At 40.5% G+C, this 20,400-nt stretch overlaps 1 protein-coding gene across 5 annotated transcripts in view; it reads left to right on the top strand.

Annotated features, from left to right (window-relative positions):
• The window catches only part of TC2N (tandem C2 domains, nuclear), a 45,743-nt gene that overhangs the window by 14,259 nt on the left and 11,084 nt on the right, over positions 1-20,400 (top strand). For 2 of the 5 annotated variants that reach the window (XM_058162572.1, XM_058162570.1), the window contains 6 exons: positions 1,366-1,473; positions 3,157-3,384; positions 13,594-13,767; positions 16,498-16,589; positions 17,166-17,241; positions 18,852-18,952. In XM_058162572.1, the coding sequence (XP_058018555.1) occupies positions 1,407-1,473; positions 3,157-3,384; positions 13,594-13,767; positions 16,498-16,589; positions 17,166-17,241; positions 18,852-18,952 (738 nt within the window). In that variant the 5' untranslated portion in view covers positions 1,366-1,406. The remainder of the gene's footprint in view (positions 1-1,365; positions 1,474-3,156; positions 3,385-13,593; positions 13,768-16,497; positions 16,590-17,165; positions 17,242-18,851; positions 18,953-20,400) is intronic. The other 3 variants (XM_058162574.1, XM_058162573.1, XM_058162571.1) reach the window with 2 other exon arrangements.

Below are 20,400 nucleotides of genomic sequence, written 5' to 3'. Positions count from 1 at the left end.
GGACATTGTCTTATCTGAACGTCCATTTTCTGGGCGCTATGGGGATAATCCAGCCCACCCACTGACTTCCTGTTTGGGGCCCCAGGGTCCGTTCTTACACAGTTAGTTACCTACGCCTTCGTGAAACAAATGACAGGCACACACGAGCAGAGAAGGCGGGGTCAAGAAAGAATTTAAAGAAACAGCACTCAGTATCTAGCAGAAGCTAACTGAATAACTGAGGCATATTTGTCTAATTTGTAATGGCGTATAAATGGCGACAAAGATGACCAAGTGGCCGCCCTACAAATGTCATCTACAGAAGCCTATCCATGGATTACCCCCTCAGCACCCAGAAAATGGACATTCAGATAAGACAACGTCCCATTCAGGGACAGGATGGAGAAGATCCCAGGAGTTATTAGAGTGCCATGATGGGAAGGATAGAAAGTATTTTTATGTTGTTGTTTAATTCATTTTATTATGAGCTGCCTAGGATGATTATTTAAGGTAGGCAGCCTTGTAAGTTGCATAGATAGATAAGTTAAAAGTATTTGTTTATAAGATGGTATATTTCCAAAATCAAACAAAAAATTCTGTAAGGTTGTAACCCTCTCCCATCCCAAAATATTTTTCTTTCCCTAAGAATGCCCCAGGTGTTTCTGAGCCCAGACATATTCTTGGAAATAAAATTGTACTTGAGTTTGATACTTAGTCTTGCCTAAATTTCAAGCATAATCTTTTTAAAAAAAATTTACTATCTTTTGGGGGTGAGAAGAACTGGATTCAATATAATCCCAATGAAATGATGAGAAAGTGCATAGTGATTTACTTCAGCAGAGAGACAGGATACAGAGGAATTATACCTTATAAGTTTCTTCAGATGTCTTTGGGGATCCCCTATAAGTGCCACATTGACTTTGAGGTTTCATAGGAGCTTCTATTACACAAAATTTTGCCCTGGAAAATAGCCCAGTCCCTAGATTAAAATTTGTCAATGTTGGCAACTTTAAGATGGGTAGGGTATAATTCCCAGAATTCCCCAATTAAAGTTGTGAAGGTTGAGAAACACTGCCCTAGGCAATAGTAGGCCCAGGTTTCAGTCTTAACATTTAAATAGCTTTAATTTTCCAGTTCTCCAGAGTTTATGTACTGAAGAAAGCTCTCCAGTAGATTTTTAAATTTTCTACGTATTTTACATTTTGAAGTTCTAAATTTTTTTTAAAAAATGTAACGTAGTGCAGTGTAGGATATTGATATATTTATATACTTATGAAAGTAAAAAGTTGGACTTAACATTTTTCTCATTATTTTATTTTAAAATAGCAAAAGGAGGAAAAGGAGGGTTTTTCTGTATTTCTGATCTAATTTTCTAATAATTTCCAGGCCTGACTTCTTCACTGCGTCCAGCTTCCTTAGAAGCAGTAATGGCAACAGAATGCATTAAGAATTGTTGTAGAGGATGTTTATATGCTAATAAAGAAAAACATGATGGTAAGTTTAACTAATTTAAATATCTTAATTTTTCAGTGGTGACATGACAAAACTACTGTAGTAGCCATTGCTTGGGAGGAGCAATTATTTTTTTCAACAGTGTCATGGGTAAAATTTGTGAATATTTAATTGTGATGTCACAATATCTGATCCTAAAAGAACGAATTATAGGTACATTTAGTACTGCAGGTTGGTAATCTTCAAGTGAACTACAACTCTCAGCCAGTGTGGCAAAAAGGAAAATATTGTGGGAGACATAATCAAAAATATCTAAAGAGCAGCAAATTGCATAAAATAACACACATCGGACCATATAATTGGAAGGGGCCTTTTAGGCTACCTAGTCAAACCTCTATTCCAAAGTAAAGCTTCCCTAATAGATGTCAGTCTCGCATTTGCTTGAACTCATGCACTAAGTACTGTACAAGTAGTCCTTGACTTATGACCACAATTGAGCCCAAAATTTCTGTTGCTACGCGAGAAAGTTGATAAGTGAATTTTGCCCCATTTTACATCCTTTCTTGGTACAGCTGTTACGTGAATCACTGCAGCAGTTGTTAAGTTAATAACATGGTTGTTAAGTAAATCTGGCTTCCCCATTGACTTTGCTTGCCAGAAGGTGACAAAATGACCCCGGGATATTGCAGCCGTCATAAATGTGAGGCAGTTGTCAAGCATCTGAGTTTTGATCATTAAGTGTGAAAAATAGTCATAAGTTACTTTTTTCAATGCAGTTGTAACTTCAAATGATCACTAAAAGAATTGTTGTTAAGTCGTGGACTACTTGTACCTCTTTCCAATTTGATGAACAGAGTTTCAACTCCATTTTTGAATCAGCTATTCATCTCCTAGGTTGCCATGCTATATCTAGCCCACACTTGCCAGCTAGTTTGCTAATCAGAATGTCATGTCGTACTTTATGAAATAGAACTGTATGTCTAGTCTGATGAAAAGAAGGACTAGGGGAGACATGATAGCAGGGTTCCAATATCTCAGAGGTTGCCACAAAGAAGAGGGAGTCAAGCTATTCTCCAAAGCCCCTGAGGGCAGGATAAGAAGCAATGGGTGGAAACTAATCAAGGAGAGAAGCAACTTAGAACTAAGGAGAAATTTCCTGACAGTTAGAACAATTAATCAGTGGAGCAACTTGCCTCCAGAAGTTGTGAATGCTCCAATACTGGAAGGTTTTATGAAGAGACTGGATAACCATTTGTCTGAAGTGGTGTAGGGTTTCCTGCCTAAGCAGGGGGTTGGACTTCAAGGTCCCTTCCAACTCTGTTATTCTATTCTAAATGGTTTGCCAAAATCAAAATATTTTACAGATGCTTAAAGAGGCATAAAATTGGTTGTACTCCAGTCAACTGGCACGTTACCCTTTTTCCAGGATACATATATAGTTTAATGAGTAGAATTAAGATTTGTCTGTATTTATAATTTTACGTAAATTGGTAGTTTAATGATTCTGAGACTTTCTCTTAATTAGCACTGACAAATAACTGAAATCATCAGTTATAATATCTTAGAATCATCGCAAACCCTCTCAAAATTGATATATTTACCATTAACTGCTCCATATCCCAATCAATATGTTGGAAAAATTTATTTGTCTGTGATCCTATTAACATACAAAAGATCATGAATTAAGTACTGGATGCATTTGCTTCTTTTTGTGTTATACAACAGCATCTCTGGAGAAACAGTCTACAGTTACTGACAAGTATACATCAAAAGTAGTGGAGAAACCCCCTTTGTCTTCTGTATCCATGAAAAGGCAGGTTGGCTGTTCAGAAGATTATCTTCTCTCTAAGTTCCCACCCGGTGGCAAAGAAATACCCTTTGTAGTTCCTCAGTTCAAACTTGCTTACATCCAGCCTCGGAATCTTAGTAATCCACACCTTGGGGGACTTCAAGGTAAAAAGATGAAAGAGTGTAAAATTAATGTGCCTTTTTGAGGGACTGCCTTTAGATGCATTGGAAACTTGCTTATGCAATTGATTACTTGTTCAAATTGTTAATTTAGACTTAAGATCAAACTATATAGAGACATGCAGCAAAAAGTGATCTTTTTATTTATTTTATTTATTTATTTATTTTGTCATAACAATATATGTAGGTATCATACAAAAAGATTATATAGTATATAAACACATATATGAGTAAATATAAGGAGGTATAAGCATATATATATATAGGAAGAAGAAAAGAAAAACAATAGGACAGAAACGGTAGGCACGTTTGTGCGCTTATGCACGCCCCTTATGGTCCTCTTAGGAATGGGGTGAGGTCAATAGTAGAAAGTTTTTGGATAAAGCTTTTAGGATTATGGGAAGAGACCACAGAGTCAGGTAAAGTATTCCAAGCACTGATGATTCTGTTACAGAAGTCATATTTTCTGCAATCTAGATTAAAGCGGTTGACATTAAGTTTAAATCTATTGGTTGCTCTAGTATTATTGCAATTGAAGCTGAAGTAGTCTTTAACAGGAAGGACATTACAATAGATGATTCTGTGAGTTAAACTTAGGTCTTGTCGAAGGCGACGGAGTTCCAAGTTTTCTAAGCCTAGGATTTCAAGTCTGGTGGGATAAGGTATTTTGTTGTTTTCAGAGGAATGGAGAACTCTTCTTGTAAAATATTTCTGGACACGTTCAATTGTATTGATGTCAGAGATGTGGTGAGGGTTCCAAACAGGCGAGCTGTATTCTAGAATTGGTCTAGCAAATGTTTTATATGCTCTGGTTAGTAGTGTGGTGTTTTTGGAAAAGAAACTACGCAAGATTAGGTTTACAACTCTTCGAGCCTTTTTTGCTATGTAGTTGCAGTGGGCTTTGGCACTTAGATCATTTGACATGAAAACTCCAAGGTCTTTAACGGGATGGGGGTCATCTGTAAGGTAATGTCCATCTAGTATGTACTTAGTGTTTGGGTTCTTTTTTCCTATATGTAAAACTGAGCATTTGCTGGTTGAGATTTGGAGTTGCCAAGTTTTAGACCAAGCGGTTAGATGATCAAGGTCTTTTTGAATGATAGATGTATTGTCTGTGGTGTTAAATAGTTTGACATCGTCAGCAAAGAGAACATAATTACTTGAGATATGGTCACAAAAATCATTAATGTATAGTATGAAGAGTGTTGGTCCAAGGACGCTGCCTTGAGGAACGCCACTCTTGACAGGAACAGGATTTGATAGAGCATTGCCAATTTTGACCACTTGTTGTCTGTTAGACAGAAAAGCAGATATCCATTTGTGAAGGATCTTACCTAATCTTCTGTAATATTAGGTAAAAGTCTTCCTTGGGTTCTTAATGGTCTCCCCTACACATACAGCACTAATATTTTAAACTTTAATGAATAAAGTAAAAACACAGCTTTTCCCCATAGGCTTTGTTTTATTTGATGTTTTTATTTGTGTCTGATCCTTTTGGATTGTTACCTGTTTTTTTACTGTGGCTTAAAAGCAAGACCAAAAATTATATATGGTGTATTGGTTGATTTGCTTCTAAATTCTGTAATGAATTGTAGGTTGTTAAAGTATGTATTTTTTCTTACTGTTTCGGATTATTCTGTGATTTCATGGAAATCTCTCCTATCCACCACTTGTTAACTTAAAATGCATTTCATTGACCATGTCCAAGAAGAAAAACTCCTGTCTTCTACTGAGATTGGTTTTAGTTTTTTTATTCTTTAAACGTGCAGATCAAACTTTTTTTAAAAAAACAACAACTGCTGTTTCTTTCAGATGATAATTTTTATTCCAGCAACATGACTTAATTTGGATTGGACAATAGAGCAAAGGTCTTGTTTCAGCCAGATATAGTTCCCTTCTCATGACAATATGCTCTTTTGTTCGTACTTCTGAACTTGCTAGCCTTACTTGTCCCTAGAGTCTGTTGAATGAAAAAACAGTATCTTATTGTGAAAGGCATGCACCTCAAGGACTCTCAGAGCAGAGAATTGTGGAAGCCAGAAATTTAGAGCACAATGTATTCCTGGCATTACAATCTAAAAAAAAAAAAAGTCAAATGTTTTGTGTTACTGGAAATTTTAGCTCTTAAATATTTAAACTATTCTTAAACATAGTTTTAACCACATAACAATGCTAGAATTATAGGCTTGCACATTAAATCTGCCCTTGTGGTTTTATGATATAGAGCAGTGTTTCTCAAACTTGGCGGTTTTAAGATCCAACTCCCAGAATTGCCCAGCTAGCCATATATAGGATACTTGCAATTCCTTCTTTTTCTGAAATGCTCAATTCCAAGCATTGTTATCATCATAATAAATTTGATCATAAAAGTGAATTGGGATGACTCTTGTAATCCCTTTGCCTCTTTAATGATGAGAAGAGAAATGAGAACAATGTTAAACGATTTCTCACCATCTAAAATAAGCTATGTTCAAAAGTTAACTTCCGTATATTAACTTGTTTAAGTGATTAAGTATAATTTCCACTAGGTATAAAACAAGAAACCAAAGGTGCATCAAACTGCCTGCAAACTGAAGAGCAAAGCAACTTATAAGTGTGCTTATTTATTTGTGTTATTTAGGAGCTGCCTAATACCACAAATCGCTTACGGAGGTGCCCTTCAGATGTATTGCCAGGTTTAAAAATCTAACTGCATGGTTTGATGCCTTTCTGATGAAAGTAGTGAGGCTTTCAGGATTGATGTCAATCCTTTGAGATAGGCCAAGTCAAGAGTCAGGCACTGTAGGGATTCTAGATATGCTGCTTTATTGTAGGGGGGTACAATCTTGAAAATGTATCTCTCTGCCCTCTCTCTCATAGCAGAAAAAATCCTGATGGAATTGTTTCAAATTTCTTCCTCGTGCTTTCCATATTTCTCATTGTCGGGGGAAACGGCGGTCAGATTGGGGAAAATCCTCTGGCTTGCCGTAGGACCGAGTCTGCAAAAACTTTTAGTAGCTCCGCCTCCTGTAGCCTTCCAGCTTTTCGACTCGGTCCTTGCCAGGACCAACAGTGTCGTTGCTGTCCCCTTCTACCTATGACTAGTTTTTGCCTAAATTTAAAGCGAAAGAGTGCCTGCTTATTTTTCCCAGCGTGTCGAGCGGTTTAACAAGCTCCGCTGAGGATCGGCTTGCAAGCCCTTTTCAGAGGCAAGCCGGCTATCCCTGGGCTAGCGGAGGCAGGCTTACCCCGCCACGCTCCCAGAGGGCTCGCCATCGCTCAATCTAAGCGAGCAGGCAGCAGTTCTTGCCCAGGCAGCTGTTCTTGATCTTTCAAGCACAGGATTATCGCGTTAGCAGCCTTCGGGCGAGCGATTAAGAGATCGTTATCTCTGGCGCTTTCAGCACTTCACAGGGAGTATCGGAGCGGTTCTTAAAAGCAGCCGATTGCGCCTCTGCTGTATTTGCGCGCCAAAATAGATCGCGTTTTTGCAGCCGCTGAGGCGAGCGATCTGACTGAGACATACCTTTTTTTACTGCGGCTGTCGGCTCAACGAAGCAGAATCATTTGAAGCGGAATCAGCTGAGATTGCAGAGGCAATTGGAGGTCGTGAGTAAAGCATTTTTAATAAAAATTGTTACCTTATCCATAGAAGTTTAATTTTGGCGGGAAAGCACCAAAATGGCGGAAGAAATTTCTCTTAGGGGCCCTAATGACAAGGATCGCAGCCGCCATCTTAGCGATCCAGGAGAGGGCACATCAGAGGCTTCCCTCACAATACTATCATCCAGTAAGAATAAGCCTCCCAAATCTAATTCCCGGGCAGAAGAACGCCGACACAAGGCCTTGGAAAAAGTTATTTCCAAATCTTTGAAGAAGGCTGACAAAACTAAGAGGCCCAGTTCTGAGGCAATTACTCCTTCGGATAATTCCAATACAATCTCTACACCCGCAAACCTTCCAGTTGCAGGAGCCTGGTCACCTGACCGCTCTAGATCCACGGCCTTTACCCCTCCATTTGAAGTGGGCACCCTATTTCATAACCAGTTGGAGGTGTCATCTTTATTTCCTGTGCCCTCCAATTCTGATCAACAGCCACTCAGGCAGTTGACTCCAGCTGCTCCCATGCCTCAAAATTTTGCAGAACAAGCAGGACCAGCAACCCTCTGTCAGATGATAACATCTTCATCTCTGCCATGTACTGGTTTTTCTGCTCCCACTAACGCGTTACCAATTCTGCCACAACCTGCACTACCCAATAACAATCAATTACCACAACAACCTATTATTCAATTGCCAGATTCTTTCGGCATGTATATATCAGAGGCTATTAAACAGGGTATGGCTCAATGCCTTCATCAGAGTTCTGGATTTAATCAACCAGAAAGTCAGCCACGTAAACGTGCGTCTCCCATATCAGATCTGCCTGGACAATCGCATAATCGAGATCAGGCACAAGAACACTCCCCGGATTCCGTCAGCCAGGGTTCCTTTTCGGATGAAGAGGAAGGTGAATTGGCCCTCTCAGACGATGAGGGCTTGGCCCCAGACCAGCCCTCCTTCGTGGGATTGTTTAAACCGCATCTGTTTCGATCCTTGCTGTACAAAGCACAAACTTCCACAGGTTTAGGAATCTCACCACCAGCCCAATCGTCCCAGGACCCTTCGGGACATTTGTTTGCTCAACCAGCTGTAGTGTCGGAGGTCATCCCAGCCCCAAAACTTTTTCTGGATGTAGTCGAACACCAATTACAGTCTCCTGGTTCCGGTTCCAATCCGAGTTCGGCGGACAAGAGGTTCTACAATGTAGCTCCGGAGCTAGATAAGCTATTGCAAGTCCCATCAGTAGACGCTCCCGTGGTGGCTCTTATAACCACTGCTCACTTAGCAGGACAGGCGGATGAATCCCTTCGCCCAGAAGAGAAGCGCGCGGCCCGTACGATTGTGAATTGTCATCAATCTTCTGCCTGGGCTATCAGAGCTTCCACGTCAGCCTCTTTCTTTAGCAGATCTGCTCTCCTATGGATCAAGCAGCTGCAGAGCAGAATCCCTTCATCAGATCTCAGATCACACCAGGATATAAACAAAATAGTAGCCGCCTTGGAGTTTTCGGCAGATGCCTCACTTAACGCCGTTAAATTTTCAGCCAAAGCCATGGGTTCTGCTATCTCTTCTCGACGACTTCTCTGGCTCAGGCACTGGCAGGCTGACAACAAGAGCAAATGGCGACTTGCATCTTCTCCCTTCTCAGGGACCAATCTCTTTGGGTCCTCTCTGGATCCTATAGTAATAGAAACTAAGGATAAACGGAAGATACTGCCTTCATTATCAAGAAGAGGAGAGGTCCGTCAGCAGCCGTATTTTCGTTCCCAGTCATTTCGTCCATCCGACTCGGGAAGTTTTCTCCCCCGGTCTCAACGTTTCACTCCACCCAGAGGACCCCAACCTCGAGACGGGCAGGTTAGGCAGGGGTCTAGATATGCCAACAAGAAGCCCTTTCGAGGTGGGAGGGGGAGGGGATTCAGACGTTCAAAATGAGATCCATTTGGACTTCCCCATTGGAGCCAGGCTTAAATATTTCTCGGCTCAATGGGAGGCCTCTACTTCTGACAAGTGGGTCAGAAACTCGATAAGATATGGTCTGTCCCTGGAATTTCTATCCCACCCCCCAAACACCTTTTTAAGTTGCCCCGTGTCTCGCAATCCGGTTACCAGGTCTCTAGTGTCTGAGGCCATCAATCACTTGATTTCCATACGAGCCATCCAACCTGTACCATCTGAGCAAAGGGGTCAAGGTTTTTATTCTCGCCTATTTGTGGTCAGTAAGTCTTCGGGGGGATGGAGGGCAATTCTTGACTTGAAGTCCCTCAACCGTCACATAGTTTACCACAAATTCAAGATGCATTCACTTCGGACCATATTGGAATGTATCCGTCCGAGTGACCTGTTATCTTCCATTGACTTAACTGAGGCCTACCTACACATCCCTATCCTTCCTTCCACGGAAATTCCTCCGGTTTTGTTTCAAGGGACATCACTATCAATACAGGGCTTTACCCTTTGGTTTATCATCAGCCCCTCGGGCATTTACAAAGATCTTATCAGCCCTCTTAGCCCACATTCGTTCCACACCCATTAGACTTCAAGCCTATCTTGATGACATCTTAATCATGTCATCTTCTTTATCATCTGCGGGAGTTGATGTATCTTCTACTATCCAGATCTTACAGGATCATGGGTTTTCCATCAATTGGAATAAAAGTCACCTTTCTCCATCCACCCGCATTGTTCATTTGGGGGCAATTATTGACACGGAGGCGTCCATGGTTTTTCTCTCAGAGGACAGGCGTAACAGCTTGTCCAACCTGGCTTCTCATTGCCAGTGGGCAGGCCCTATTCCCTTATCCAATTGTCCCAATTGCTAGGAAAATGGTCTCTACATCGACATCATACCATGGTCTCGTCTCCATAGCAGGCCCCTTCAATGGATGCTCCTTCCACATCAGCGTCACCACACCAGTTCTTCATGCAGGACGGTAACTCTTTCCAAGGAAGTTCGAGAGTCCTTGGAGTGGTGGACATCTCCAGCCATTCTCCGGGGGTCCTATTTCAGGGAACCTTCACGAATAACCATCACCACGGATGCCAGCCTCTCGGGCTGGGGAGCCCACCTGGACTCGCATCTGGCGCAGGGTCAATGGTCGGCATCCGAAGCTCGTCACAGCATCAATTTCCTGGAACTTCGAGCCATTTTCTTAGCACTCCAAGCATTCTCGACGCTCATCACCGGCCATCACGTCCTGATCTTAACGGACAATACTACAGCGAAGGCCCATATAAACCGCATGGGCGGAACACATTCTCTCTCTCCTCCAGGAGTCCTTCCCAATTGGTCTTTGGGCGGAGGCTCTCCTCTGCTCTTTGGAGGCCGAACATATTTCGGGAGTAACAACATCACGGCCGACTCCCTGAGTCGGAATACCATAGATCAATCGGAATGGGCCCTCACAGCTTCGCTGTTCAACGACCTGTCATTTCGCTTCGGCCTCCCATTGGTGGATCTGTTCTCTTCAGTCTCCAACCATCAACTCCCACCTTTCTTTACAAGGTTCCCGTCTCGGGGAGCGGAGGCAGTGGATGCCCTCGCAGCCCTTGGCCTCAAGGTCTCCTGTATGCCTTCCTCCCTTCCTCTAATTCCCAGGGTAATCCATAGCTTCTGGAACAGAAGGCCGAGTTAGTTCTTGTCGCCCCGTTTTGGCCCAGGAGACCATGGTTCGCCGATCTCCGGGCACTTTCGGTGCAAGCCCCATGGAGGATTCCAGAACACAAAGTGGCTCTTTGTCAAGGCCCCGTTTTTCACCCGGACCCTCAGTGGCTTTGCCTAACCGTCTGGAGGTTGAGCGGAGCCTGCTAACAGAGGCTCGGGTACCTTCCCAGATTATTCCAGTCATTCAAGCTGCCCGGCGGGACTCCACATCACGTATTTATCAGGCCACTTGGCGGGCGTTTGCTTCATGGTGTGAAACACGGTCCATATCGGCTATTTCAGCATCTGTTATCCAAGTACTAGAATTTCTCCACGAGGGTTTCGATGCTGGGCTATCACCAAATACTTTGAGGCGGCAACTAGCGGCTATATCTTCGGTTCTTACTTGCGGATCAACTCACTCTTTATCCAGGGAACCCCTCATCAGGGATTTCCTTCGGGGAGCCACTAATTTGAGACCTCCGGTGGTTCACAGGTTCCCTTCGTGGAATTTACACAAGGTTCTTTCCATTTTGACCAAGAGTCCTTTTGAGCCATTACGACAAGCATCCCTTCGCTTCTTATCTTTCAAAGTTGCGTTCCTGGTGGCCATTACTTCAGCCCGCAGGGTATCCGAACTCTCAGCACTCTCGATTAGAAAGGATCTATGTGTTTTTCACAAAGACAGAGTAGTTTTACGTTTGGATCCAACGTTCCTCACCAAGGTTAATACGGTTTTCCATCGATCTCAAGAACTGGTCCTACCTAACTTCTGCCCGAGTCCTCAACGGCCTCAAGAATTCATCTGGCATACCCTAGGCGTCTGCGCGCCTTGAAGATTTACATCAGCCGTCGGAATTAATTCGAGAACTGAATCACTTTTCGTGTCATTCCAACCATCTTCCTTGGGGTTGAAGGTCACCAAATCCGTTTTATCCAGATGGATAAGAGCAACAATTATCAAGGCTTATGAAGGACATCCGGCTCAGATGCCTCGTGGCATATCAGCTCACTCAACCAGGAGCGCTGCTACCTCTGCGGCTTGGGCCACCCAAGCCTCAATCGATGAGATCTGTCGGGCGGCGGCCTGGTCCAGCCCAACTGCCTTCATACGACATTACCGACTTGATGCATACGCAGCTTCTGATGCGGCCTTTGGGCGACGAGTGCTTCAGGCAATTCACGACGTTTCGGCATGACTCATTCGGCCTCCTCCCACCCGTGTGGACTTCAAGCTTGGGTATGTCCCCAATCTGACCGCCGTTTCCCCCGACAATGAGAATGGGCGTTGGCTTACCTGAACGCCCCTTCTAGGAGAGGGGGAAACGGCGGTCAGTCCCTCCCTTATGCAGTCGGCCGACTGAGGATTGGGACCGTCGGGGTGGGGGACCACTAATTCTTTCTCATTTCAGCACGACACTCCAGTCTGCAGTCAACTCCTCGCCGAAAAGCTGGAAGGCTACAGGAGGCGGAGCTACTAAAAGTTTTTGCAGACTCGGTCCTACGGCAAGCCAGAGGATTTTCCCCAATCTGACCGCCGTTTCCCCCTCTCCTAGAAGGGGCGTTCAGGTAAGCCAACGCCCATTTTAGGACTGAGTTGCCGTTTCATTTCATTTAACAATTCATGCCTTCCTTGCCCCAAGTCATCCCTGCATTTTTATACAGGGAGAGATTGCCTCTTGCAAGCTTTTCACAAGGGTTCCCTGTGCACCTAAACAGAAACCTTTTGAAGACTTCACTTGGAAACAATCCCTGCATATCAAATTGAGGGTTTTCTTGGTGCTCTCTGAGCTGCGTTGTTTTTTTGCAGACATTTCATTACACAAATTAGGTAACATCATCAGTATTAGCAAAGAGTAGCATGTTGATGTTACCTAGTTTGGATATGAACCGTCTGCAAGAAAATTAACCCAGATCAGAGAGCACCAAGGACCTCTCATTTCAATCCTGAGCTACGAATACTCTCCTTTATTGGTATTATCAAGTCTATCATTTTCTGATACTTGATGCATGACTCTTACTCCTCTCTTCAGTAATAGCATTCTTTCCTTGTTTGTTTTTCCCAAATGTTTTTCTTTAACCCAGAGAAGCATTTTATGAAAAACTTAACTATATGTCTGTCTTAAAACATCCATGCTACTTTTAGACTGAGGGATCCCTCTTGTTCTTTCTGTACCATCCCAAGTTATTTCATCTTTGATAGTCTTTTTGGTAGCCATGGCCTTGGCCTGTCAACCTGGTAAACTGTTTTCCTTATAAAAAGATCCTATTCCCCCTTCACCCAGATATTACTTTCTTTCCAAAGTCAGTATTGGCCTTCTGCTTGAATCAAGTTTTCCTCACCATCTCAGCCATCTTTGGAAACATTACTTTTTTTGGGGGGGGGCATATCTCTAACACTGACTTGTTATTTGGACTATTTAGTATCATTTCAGTGGGACCAATGCTTATTCCTAGCCTTCCAAGGCCAATCTTAAAGGGCGTGATCTTCCCTTCGACATTTCTCCAAATGGATAATGGCTGCCATCAAGCTTTGCTGTAGATTGGCCAAACAGCCATATTTAGTCTATGCTTATACCACAAGAACAATAGCAGCATAGACATCCATCCTCTGGGTTATTTCCCTAGTTGGAGCCAACTCTTCCTCCTTCCATACAACTCCTGCTGGGACAACCAATTACTGTAGCTAGTAAAGCTTTACAAAGGTCAATAATACACAAAATAAGGAACATGCTCTTAATTTCCCCCAACTTTTAAAATGTCTAATATCAATATGAAAGTACTTGACTCTAGTAGCAGCTTTTATTTTTGAGATATTATATATTAAAATACTGACTTCTATATAGCCATGAAACATAGGAAAAAGAAACATGTATTTTAAAATCTGTTTTAGGCTCACCTCCTGCTCATATTTTACAGATAATTTCAGTTCAGTGATGATTTGCTTAATAATATACCATACTTTTCAGGTTCGGTCGTAACATCTTTCAGTGATCGGAAAGCAGAACTTTCCAATATATACCATCAAAGACCTCCTGCTGATGTGGTGTATAACCCCTTCTATATGCAACTGCCACCTCTTTCTCCAGATTTCAGTCAAGGCTACACAGAAAAAATGGTGAACAAGAGATTATATGGGTCAGGTAAAAGAGTTCATCAGTTTTAACACCATTTTAAAGAATAGTATTAAAAGACAGCTTAGTTGTGAATAGTTATATTAGTTGTGAATAAAATAGGCCTACATTAAACTATAAAAACATAAATGAGACTAATATTTTTTCTACAGGTTTATGTGTCTATTTCTGATTGATTTCCCAAATTGCCTTCCATTCAGGCTGCCCCTATTAGTACAGTACTGTATTTTGTTCTTTCAGGTTATTCTTGTATTTGTATTCAGTTCTTGGGCAAGACATTCAAGCTCTTTTTTGCACTAAAGCTGCATACTCTAGATGCAAAACTCTGAAAGGAAGAAGAACAAGTTCATTTAAACAGCAGCTTTATCTGAGGGGATAAATCTGTGTGGTATTTATATGGACTGCATTTCTTTGAAGCAAAAGCAGAAGCTGCAGACATTGCCTAAGGAAGAAAATAGTTTAAGAATGATCACTATTTGATATAAACCGACCAGGTGAAGTACGGAAAAGTCCAAGCCCAATTGAATGGTGGTGTTTTAGGGCAGAAGTCTCTAACCTTAGCAACTTTAAGACTTGTGGACTTCAACTCCCAGAATTCCTCAGCCAGCAAAGCTGGCTGAGGAATTCTGGGAGTTGAAGTCCACAAGTCTTAAAGTTGCCAAGGTTGGAGACCCCTGTTTTAGGGAATTAATCCATCAATAGTTTTTCACAAGCATACTGTAATACTTGAGAGCCAGTTTGGTGTAGTTGTGGTATTTTAAGAATTTTGTACTGAAATAGAAATAAATTTGCTGTGCTTTTGCTATTGGAACAAAGTTTAGATATTATGTGTGGCATTATCTTTGATTTTTTTTTAACTGCTATTCATACTACTCTCTGGCCTTTAGATGGGTTGTTTTCCTTTCAAATGTTTTCCAGCTTAGCTAGTATAGCAGCAGTCAGAGGTACCTGCCATTGTTAGTTTAGATTGGTTGGAGTGATGTGTGAGTGGAATATTGAGAGGGGAACAGCTATTAAACACAAAGTTAGACCAAAGAAGCTGGTTGTATCTGCATGACTGCCAGTCTTCCTGCTAAATATAGTACATGTACGCATGTACATATTAGACTGGCTTAAACTCAGATGTTGCTAATGTCATTTGGGCTGTATAAAGTTATTTAAATATCCATAGAACATGAATTGGTTGAATTTTAATTTACTGTCTGTTGTGTCTTTCTGATGCTGAGTGTCTGAATGCAGGTAAAAATGCAGAGCCTCTATGTTGATCTGAACTGTTTTGTTGCAATTTTGAGCACATGTCAACTTTTTACATGCTCTTGTGCCCTGTTAAATTTTTTTAAAGTATATTTAAAAATCCTAAACTGAAGACTCTTTTGTTTTCATTCCGTGCTCTTTTTGTCACTTGATTCTGCTGTTTAACTTTTGCTGACTTAGTTCTTGTTGGGTGTATGTGTGTGTGTGTGAAGGTTTTTCAGACTTGCTTACTGCTCCTAGAGCTACGACAAGACTTCTTGTTAGCTTGTTGACTTTTTTGCTTCTTGCCATTGCAGTCTTGTGCCATAGAGTTAGGTCCATTCATACAGGAGTTAAAGGGTGGCTCTCTTTGTCTTGTGTTACCTTCTTGGCAGGGAAAATTATAAGGGAATGCAAGGGATGTAAAGGAAAACTCTCTCTGTCATAAAGCTGGGGAGAATCCTTTTCTAATAAAAGATTCAACCTCTGCTTGTTTTTGTTTTGTTGGCAATTACTGTATGTTTCTAGTTTTGTCTGTACTAGCAGTCAGCATAGACAGGCACCTGGCCTACTCTTGCAACATGAAATAAAAATGAAATAAAAATTAGGGGAGCGAAGCTCTGTCCTAATGTTCCCTTTAATTGTACTCATTTTATGTATTCAATTCATGCTTATTCATGCTTATACTTATATTATCTTCTGTTGCCATTGTTTGCTATGGTTAGAACATTAGAAACCAGGAAGAATCTGTCTATGGAGATTCTCAGTCATCCAGGTCACCCAAAGGTGCTTTTTCAGAAAATCTAGTTGCCTCTTGAAAGAGCATCTTTGAGACAGGAAGAATCTGGTAGCACCTTTTCTGACTAGCAAGTTATATATTAGGAGGCATAAGCTTTTGTGAGCTATAGCTCATTTTAACAAAAACTTTGCTGTAAAAGCCTGTAGACATTTTCAGTCATTCCCGTCATAATTTTTCAGGAGGCAACTGGACTTTCTTGTTTTTTCTTTGAAGATGTTTTGCTTCTCATCCAAGAAGCTTCTTCAGCTCTGATAGGACAGTGGGGAATGGAAGGATTTATATTCCTTGCAGACAGCTGGTCATTTGCATCCTTTTTGAGGGTCATTGAAGCACTTGGAGGTTTATCTGTCCTCAGGGTCATCTAAGTAGTGCTCCTGGTTCCTGTAGTCTGCAATTTTTCTCTGGAAAATTGTGCTGTAGCTCATAAAAGTTCATGCAGTTTAATGATATTTGTTAATAGGAAAAGTTGCCACCAGACTCTTCCTAATTTTTTCCAAAATTAGACTTGTCTGTTTTTAGGAAGTGATAGCAATTTGTCACTTGATTATGAATCAAAATAATTTATGAACTTTTATAAGTTTATAGCAACCTCATATCAACCCTATTCTAGTATAGAATTTTTTCAAGTTTAACATTTTTATTGAGTTTTAAATTTTGTATATTTTAAAAAACTAAATTACTCTTGAAATTTCTGTTTCTTTTTTCAGTTTGTGACTTAAGAAGCAGCACGTTGCCCTGCTCTTCTTCTTTAAGTCATTCTATGTTTGATCTTACAAGCCCACCCCACCGATTTCTTCAGGTAAATAAGTGCTATTAAGTGTAAATGTGATACCAAGCTTTATTAATAATTGTAAATGACTGATTACAGGTACTCTTTGATCTATGACCACCAGTGAAACTGGAATTTCAGTTTGCTAAATGATGTAGCCGTTAAGTGAATCATCATTTGACTGGATCCAATTTTGTGACCACTTTTACTGTACTCGTTAAGCAATTCATGTGGTTGTTAGGTGAATCACGTAGTTGTTAAACGTGTCTTCCCCAATTGACTTTGCTTCTCAGAAGACGGCTGGAAGGGTCACAAATCATGAGTGCATAACAAGATGCTGCAACTGTCAGAAATGCAAGCCAGTTGTCAAGTGCCTAAATTTCAATCAAATGACTGCAGGGGTAGTGCAATGGTTGTAACTTTGAGGACAAGTTGTAAGTCACTTTTTCTGAGTCTGTCATAACTGAATTGTTGTTAAACAATTGGTCATAAGTTGAGGACTACCTGTAATTCCTTAATATAGTTTGATCTCACACCTAGTTCTGTATTTCCTTGTTCCTGTTTTGTTTTTTGTTAACTAATCAGACTTTCTTTTTTTCCTGGAAGAGGTATGATTCTGCCTCCAGTACACCAAGCAGCATCTCCTCCAGAAAGAATTCACAAGGTAGTAACAGGAGTTTAGGTAATGAGCGCTGTTGTCTTGTCTTACTTCTGGTAGAGATCTGGTAAACTGGGCCTCATATGATGAGAGGGGTCTATGAACTCCAGAAATACCTGGTACCGGCATGATATAGATGTAGGCCAGAATAGGTCCTACATTATGTTTTTATAAAATCAAAATATATTTTGACTTAAAAGTTCCAGAATTTCTGTTATACTTCTCTTTCTAGCTTTATTAGAAGTGGAGGTTATGCTGGTATCTTAATAACAGTTAAAAATAGACTTCATCAGAAGAAAAATATGGGTTGGAATAAGTTATAGCCTTAAGCCTTATCTTAAGTTGATTGAACCCAACAAATGTAAGACCTAGTTAAAATATGTTGCATGACTTCCTAGACTACAATATTTGATAAAATAAATAAATAAGGTACACATTTTTTAATCCTCTGTATTAAAAAAAGAAAGAAAACTCTCTCCCTTTAATGAAAAGCTAATATATCTAGAGTAGAGGAATTTCATAAAAGTGGTTTGCTGACTGCCTTATTCTCCACATGGAAACTTCTTTACCTATGCATATTCAAATATGTAAGTACAATATGAATTGGTACAAATGTGGAATGGCTGAACCATATACTCTCTTCAAAAGTCAATCCTTTTTTTAGGGGGGAAAATCTTTGGAAATTCTGAGTGGTTAGGGCACGGATGTCAAATTCGCGATGTCACATTGCCATCACGTGACGTTTTATGACATTTTTTCCATTCATGGAACTGGGGTGGGCTTGGCCTGCACATGACTCATCCAGCCCACAGGCCGCCAGTTTGACACCCCTGGGTTAGGGAAAATGGGGGCCAAGGACTGGGAAAATCCACTGAAGCAAACAACAACAACAACTCTGTAGCAAATAGGCAAATATTGAATAGTAAGTGAGGGTATCACATAGAAAATAATCTGATTAAGAGAATGAAATGACATTTCAAGTTGAAGCCCATGAAATCACTGCTCCAAAGCGGACAGCAAGGAAGCAAACATTTTATTAGTATAAAGAAATATTCCTCACACCACACTGGAGTGAACTTTATTAAATGTGTTTTTGACACAGTGCATCCTGTGTTAAATCATCGTTGCTCAGAATTCTGGGAATTGCAGTTCCACTGCATCTGAAAAGTGGCAGGTTGGTGAAGATTGCTGTTAATTAAAAAAAAGTACTTTCAGAAGCCTAGCATACTACGTTGTTTTAGACTAATTTGCCTGTTCCTGTTCCTTTTAGCATAAACTTTGCTTGGCAGAGTGATAACAACACTTGTGAAAAGGTTAATCTCTTTGGTTCTGCCAGTGCAGGTGTATGCTGAAGAATGTTGGCAACCCACTATCTTGTTAATGTAGTTTTGAAAACACCTTTTATGATGCATTAAGGCAGGATTAATCATAAACAGCTGAAACATTGACTAATTTGATTTCTATCAAACACACTTATTTCCTTATACATAACAGCTGACATATTCTGGCAGTAGGGAGAAATATTTAAGCAATGAGAACAGATTTTTAAAAAGTAGTCTGAGTTCATTGGATAAACTAATGTTTTTTCAGCCTTTGAGAACAAGTTCCAAAAGTGTTTTTGGATTTATCCCCAGATACAATTACATTATCAGGTGACGAAAGAGAATTTGGCAGGCTGAATGTGAAGGTGTGCTACATTTTTTCTGTAGAACAGATATGGATCACCGTCTTGAAAGTAAGTAATCCTAAAAAGCATTCAGTTACTTGTTCTTGAATGGTTCCATTAGGGGCACTCGTGAAAAAAAAAATCTAGTTTATACCCTAAACTCAGCTGTTAGGCAAGAACGATTAGGTTGACAAAGAAGCCTCCTTCTAAAAACCACAGTGGCTCCATTTACTATTGAATAAACACTATAGAGTAACCTGTTCAGAGATATACTTACTGGACAGATTCAAATTAAACCAGTGTTGAAATCCATCCGGCTCTATCTGGCTTGCACGAACCGGTAGTGCTAGCAGCTGGAGGCTCCGCCCACCCGGGACATTATTAGGTCCCATTTTTGACCCTCTGTGCATGTGCAGAAGGCTCTGCGCATGTGCAGAAGAGGCGTTTGCGTAGCACGCATGCTCCCATTCCCGAACCGATAGTGAAGGTAAGTGGATTTCACTGCTGAATTAAACAGACAAATAATATGTGCAGCTTTTTTTTTTTACTTTGTCTCACCCTACTTTAATTTCATATTATCCAGGTTTCATTCAAGACTGGTGCATCTGGCTCTTGTATGAAAAAATAGAAACATCCACTGGAAAGCTTAATAAAGTGTTTTAAATGATAACCGTTCTAAATAAAACAATAAACATATGTGTGAGATTTTCATTAATCATTATACAGAACTTCCCAATACCCCATTCAGTTCCTCTTTTTGCTGATATAGAAACACACATACACATACACACTCCCAGGCAATCCCACCTAGTGTATCTTTCTCTGTGTAATCCCATACACATCCTGAGTACATCTGGGAATAACAAGACATTTTTATTTTATTTATTTATTGAATTTGTACAATCACCTGTCTCAACAACAGTGACACTGGGCAATGCACAATCATAAAGCACCAAATGTAAAAATAAGAGATAAAAATGTAAAAAAAATCATTAAACACACACACACACACACACACACCTTGTGTGAAGGAAAGATAAAAATGCCCCACTCAACAATGGATCTATCTAACAAGTCTTAATGGACAATGGCACTTTTTATTATATATATGAACATCATTATTGATCTAGTTAGATTTTACTAGCAATAGAGGAAACGCCATACAAACTGCCTTATACTAAGTTGGAACATCTTCCATTCATCTACTCTGGATACAGATGTAAAACTAGAATTTTGCTGTATGAAATCCTTTTATTTGAAAATGAGAAGAATTTAATTGTGACCATGTATGTACAGAGTATATTCTATTTCATAAACCAGTGCATCTTCAGAGATAACATTTGGAAAGAGAGTACTTTGTGCTTTAATCTACTTCATTTCGTTATCATTTTTATTGTATTAATTCATAATTATTAACTATTCTCTACTCATGAAAGTATGAGAAAGACATTATTGTCTTTAGGGCCCGGGTACTTACGGGACCGCCTGCTGTTACCACATGCCTCCCACCGACCCGT

This window comes from Ahaetulla prasina, chromosome 1 (assembly GCF_028640845.1).
Source record: "Ahaetulla prasina isolate Xishuangbanna chromosome 1, ASM2864084v1, whole genome shotgun sequence".
Taxonomy (NCBI): Eukaryota; Metazoa; Chordata; class Lepidosauria; order Squamata; family Colubridae; genus Ahaetulla; species Ahaetulla prasina.
This window is presented reverse-complemented; position numbering and strand designations above follow the sequence as displayed.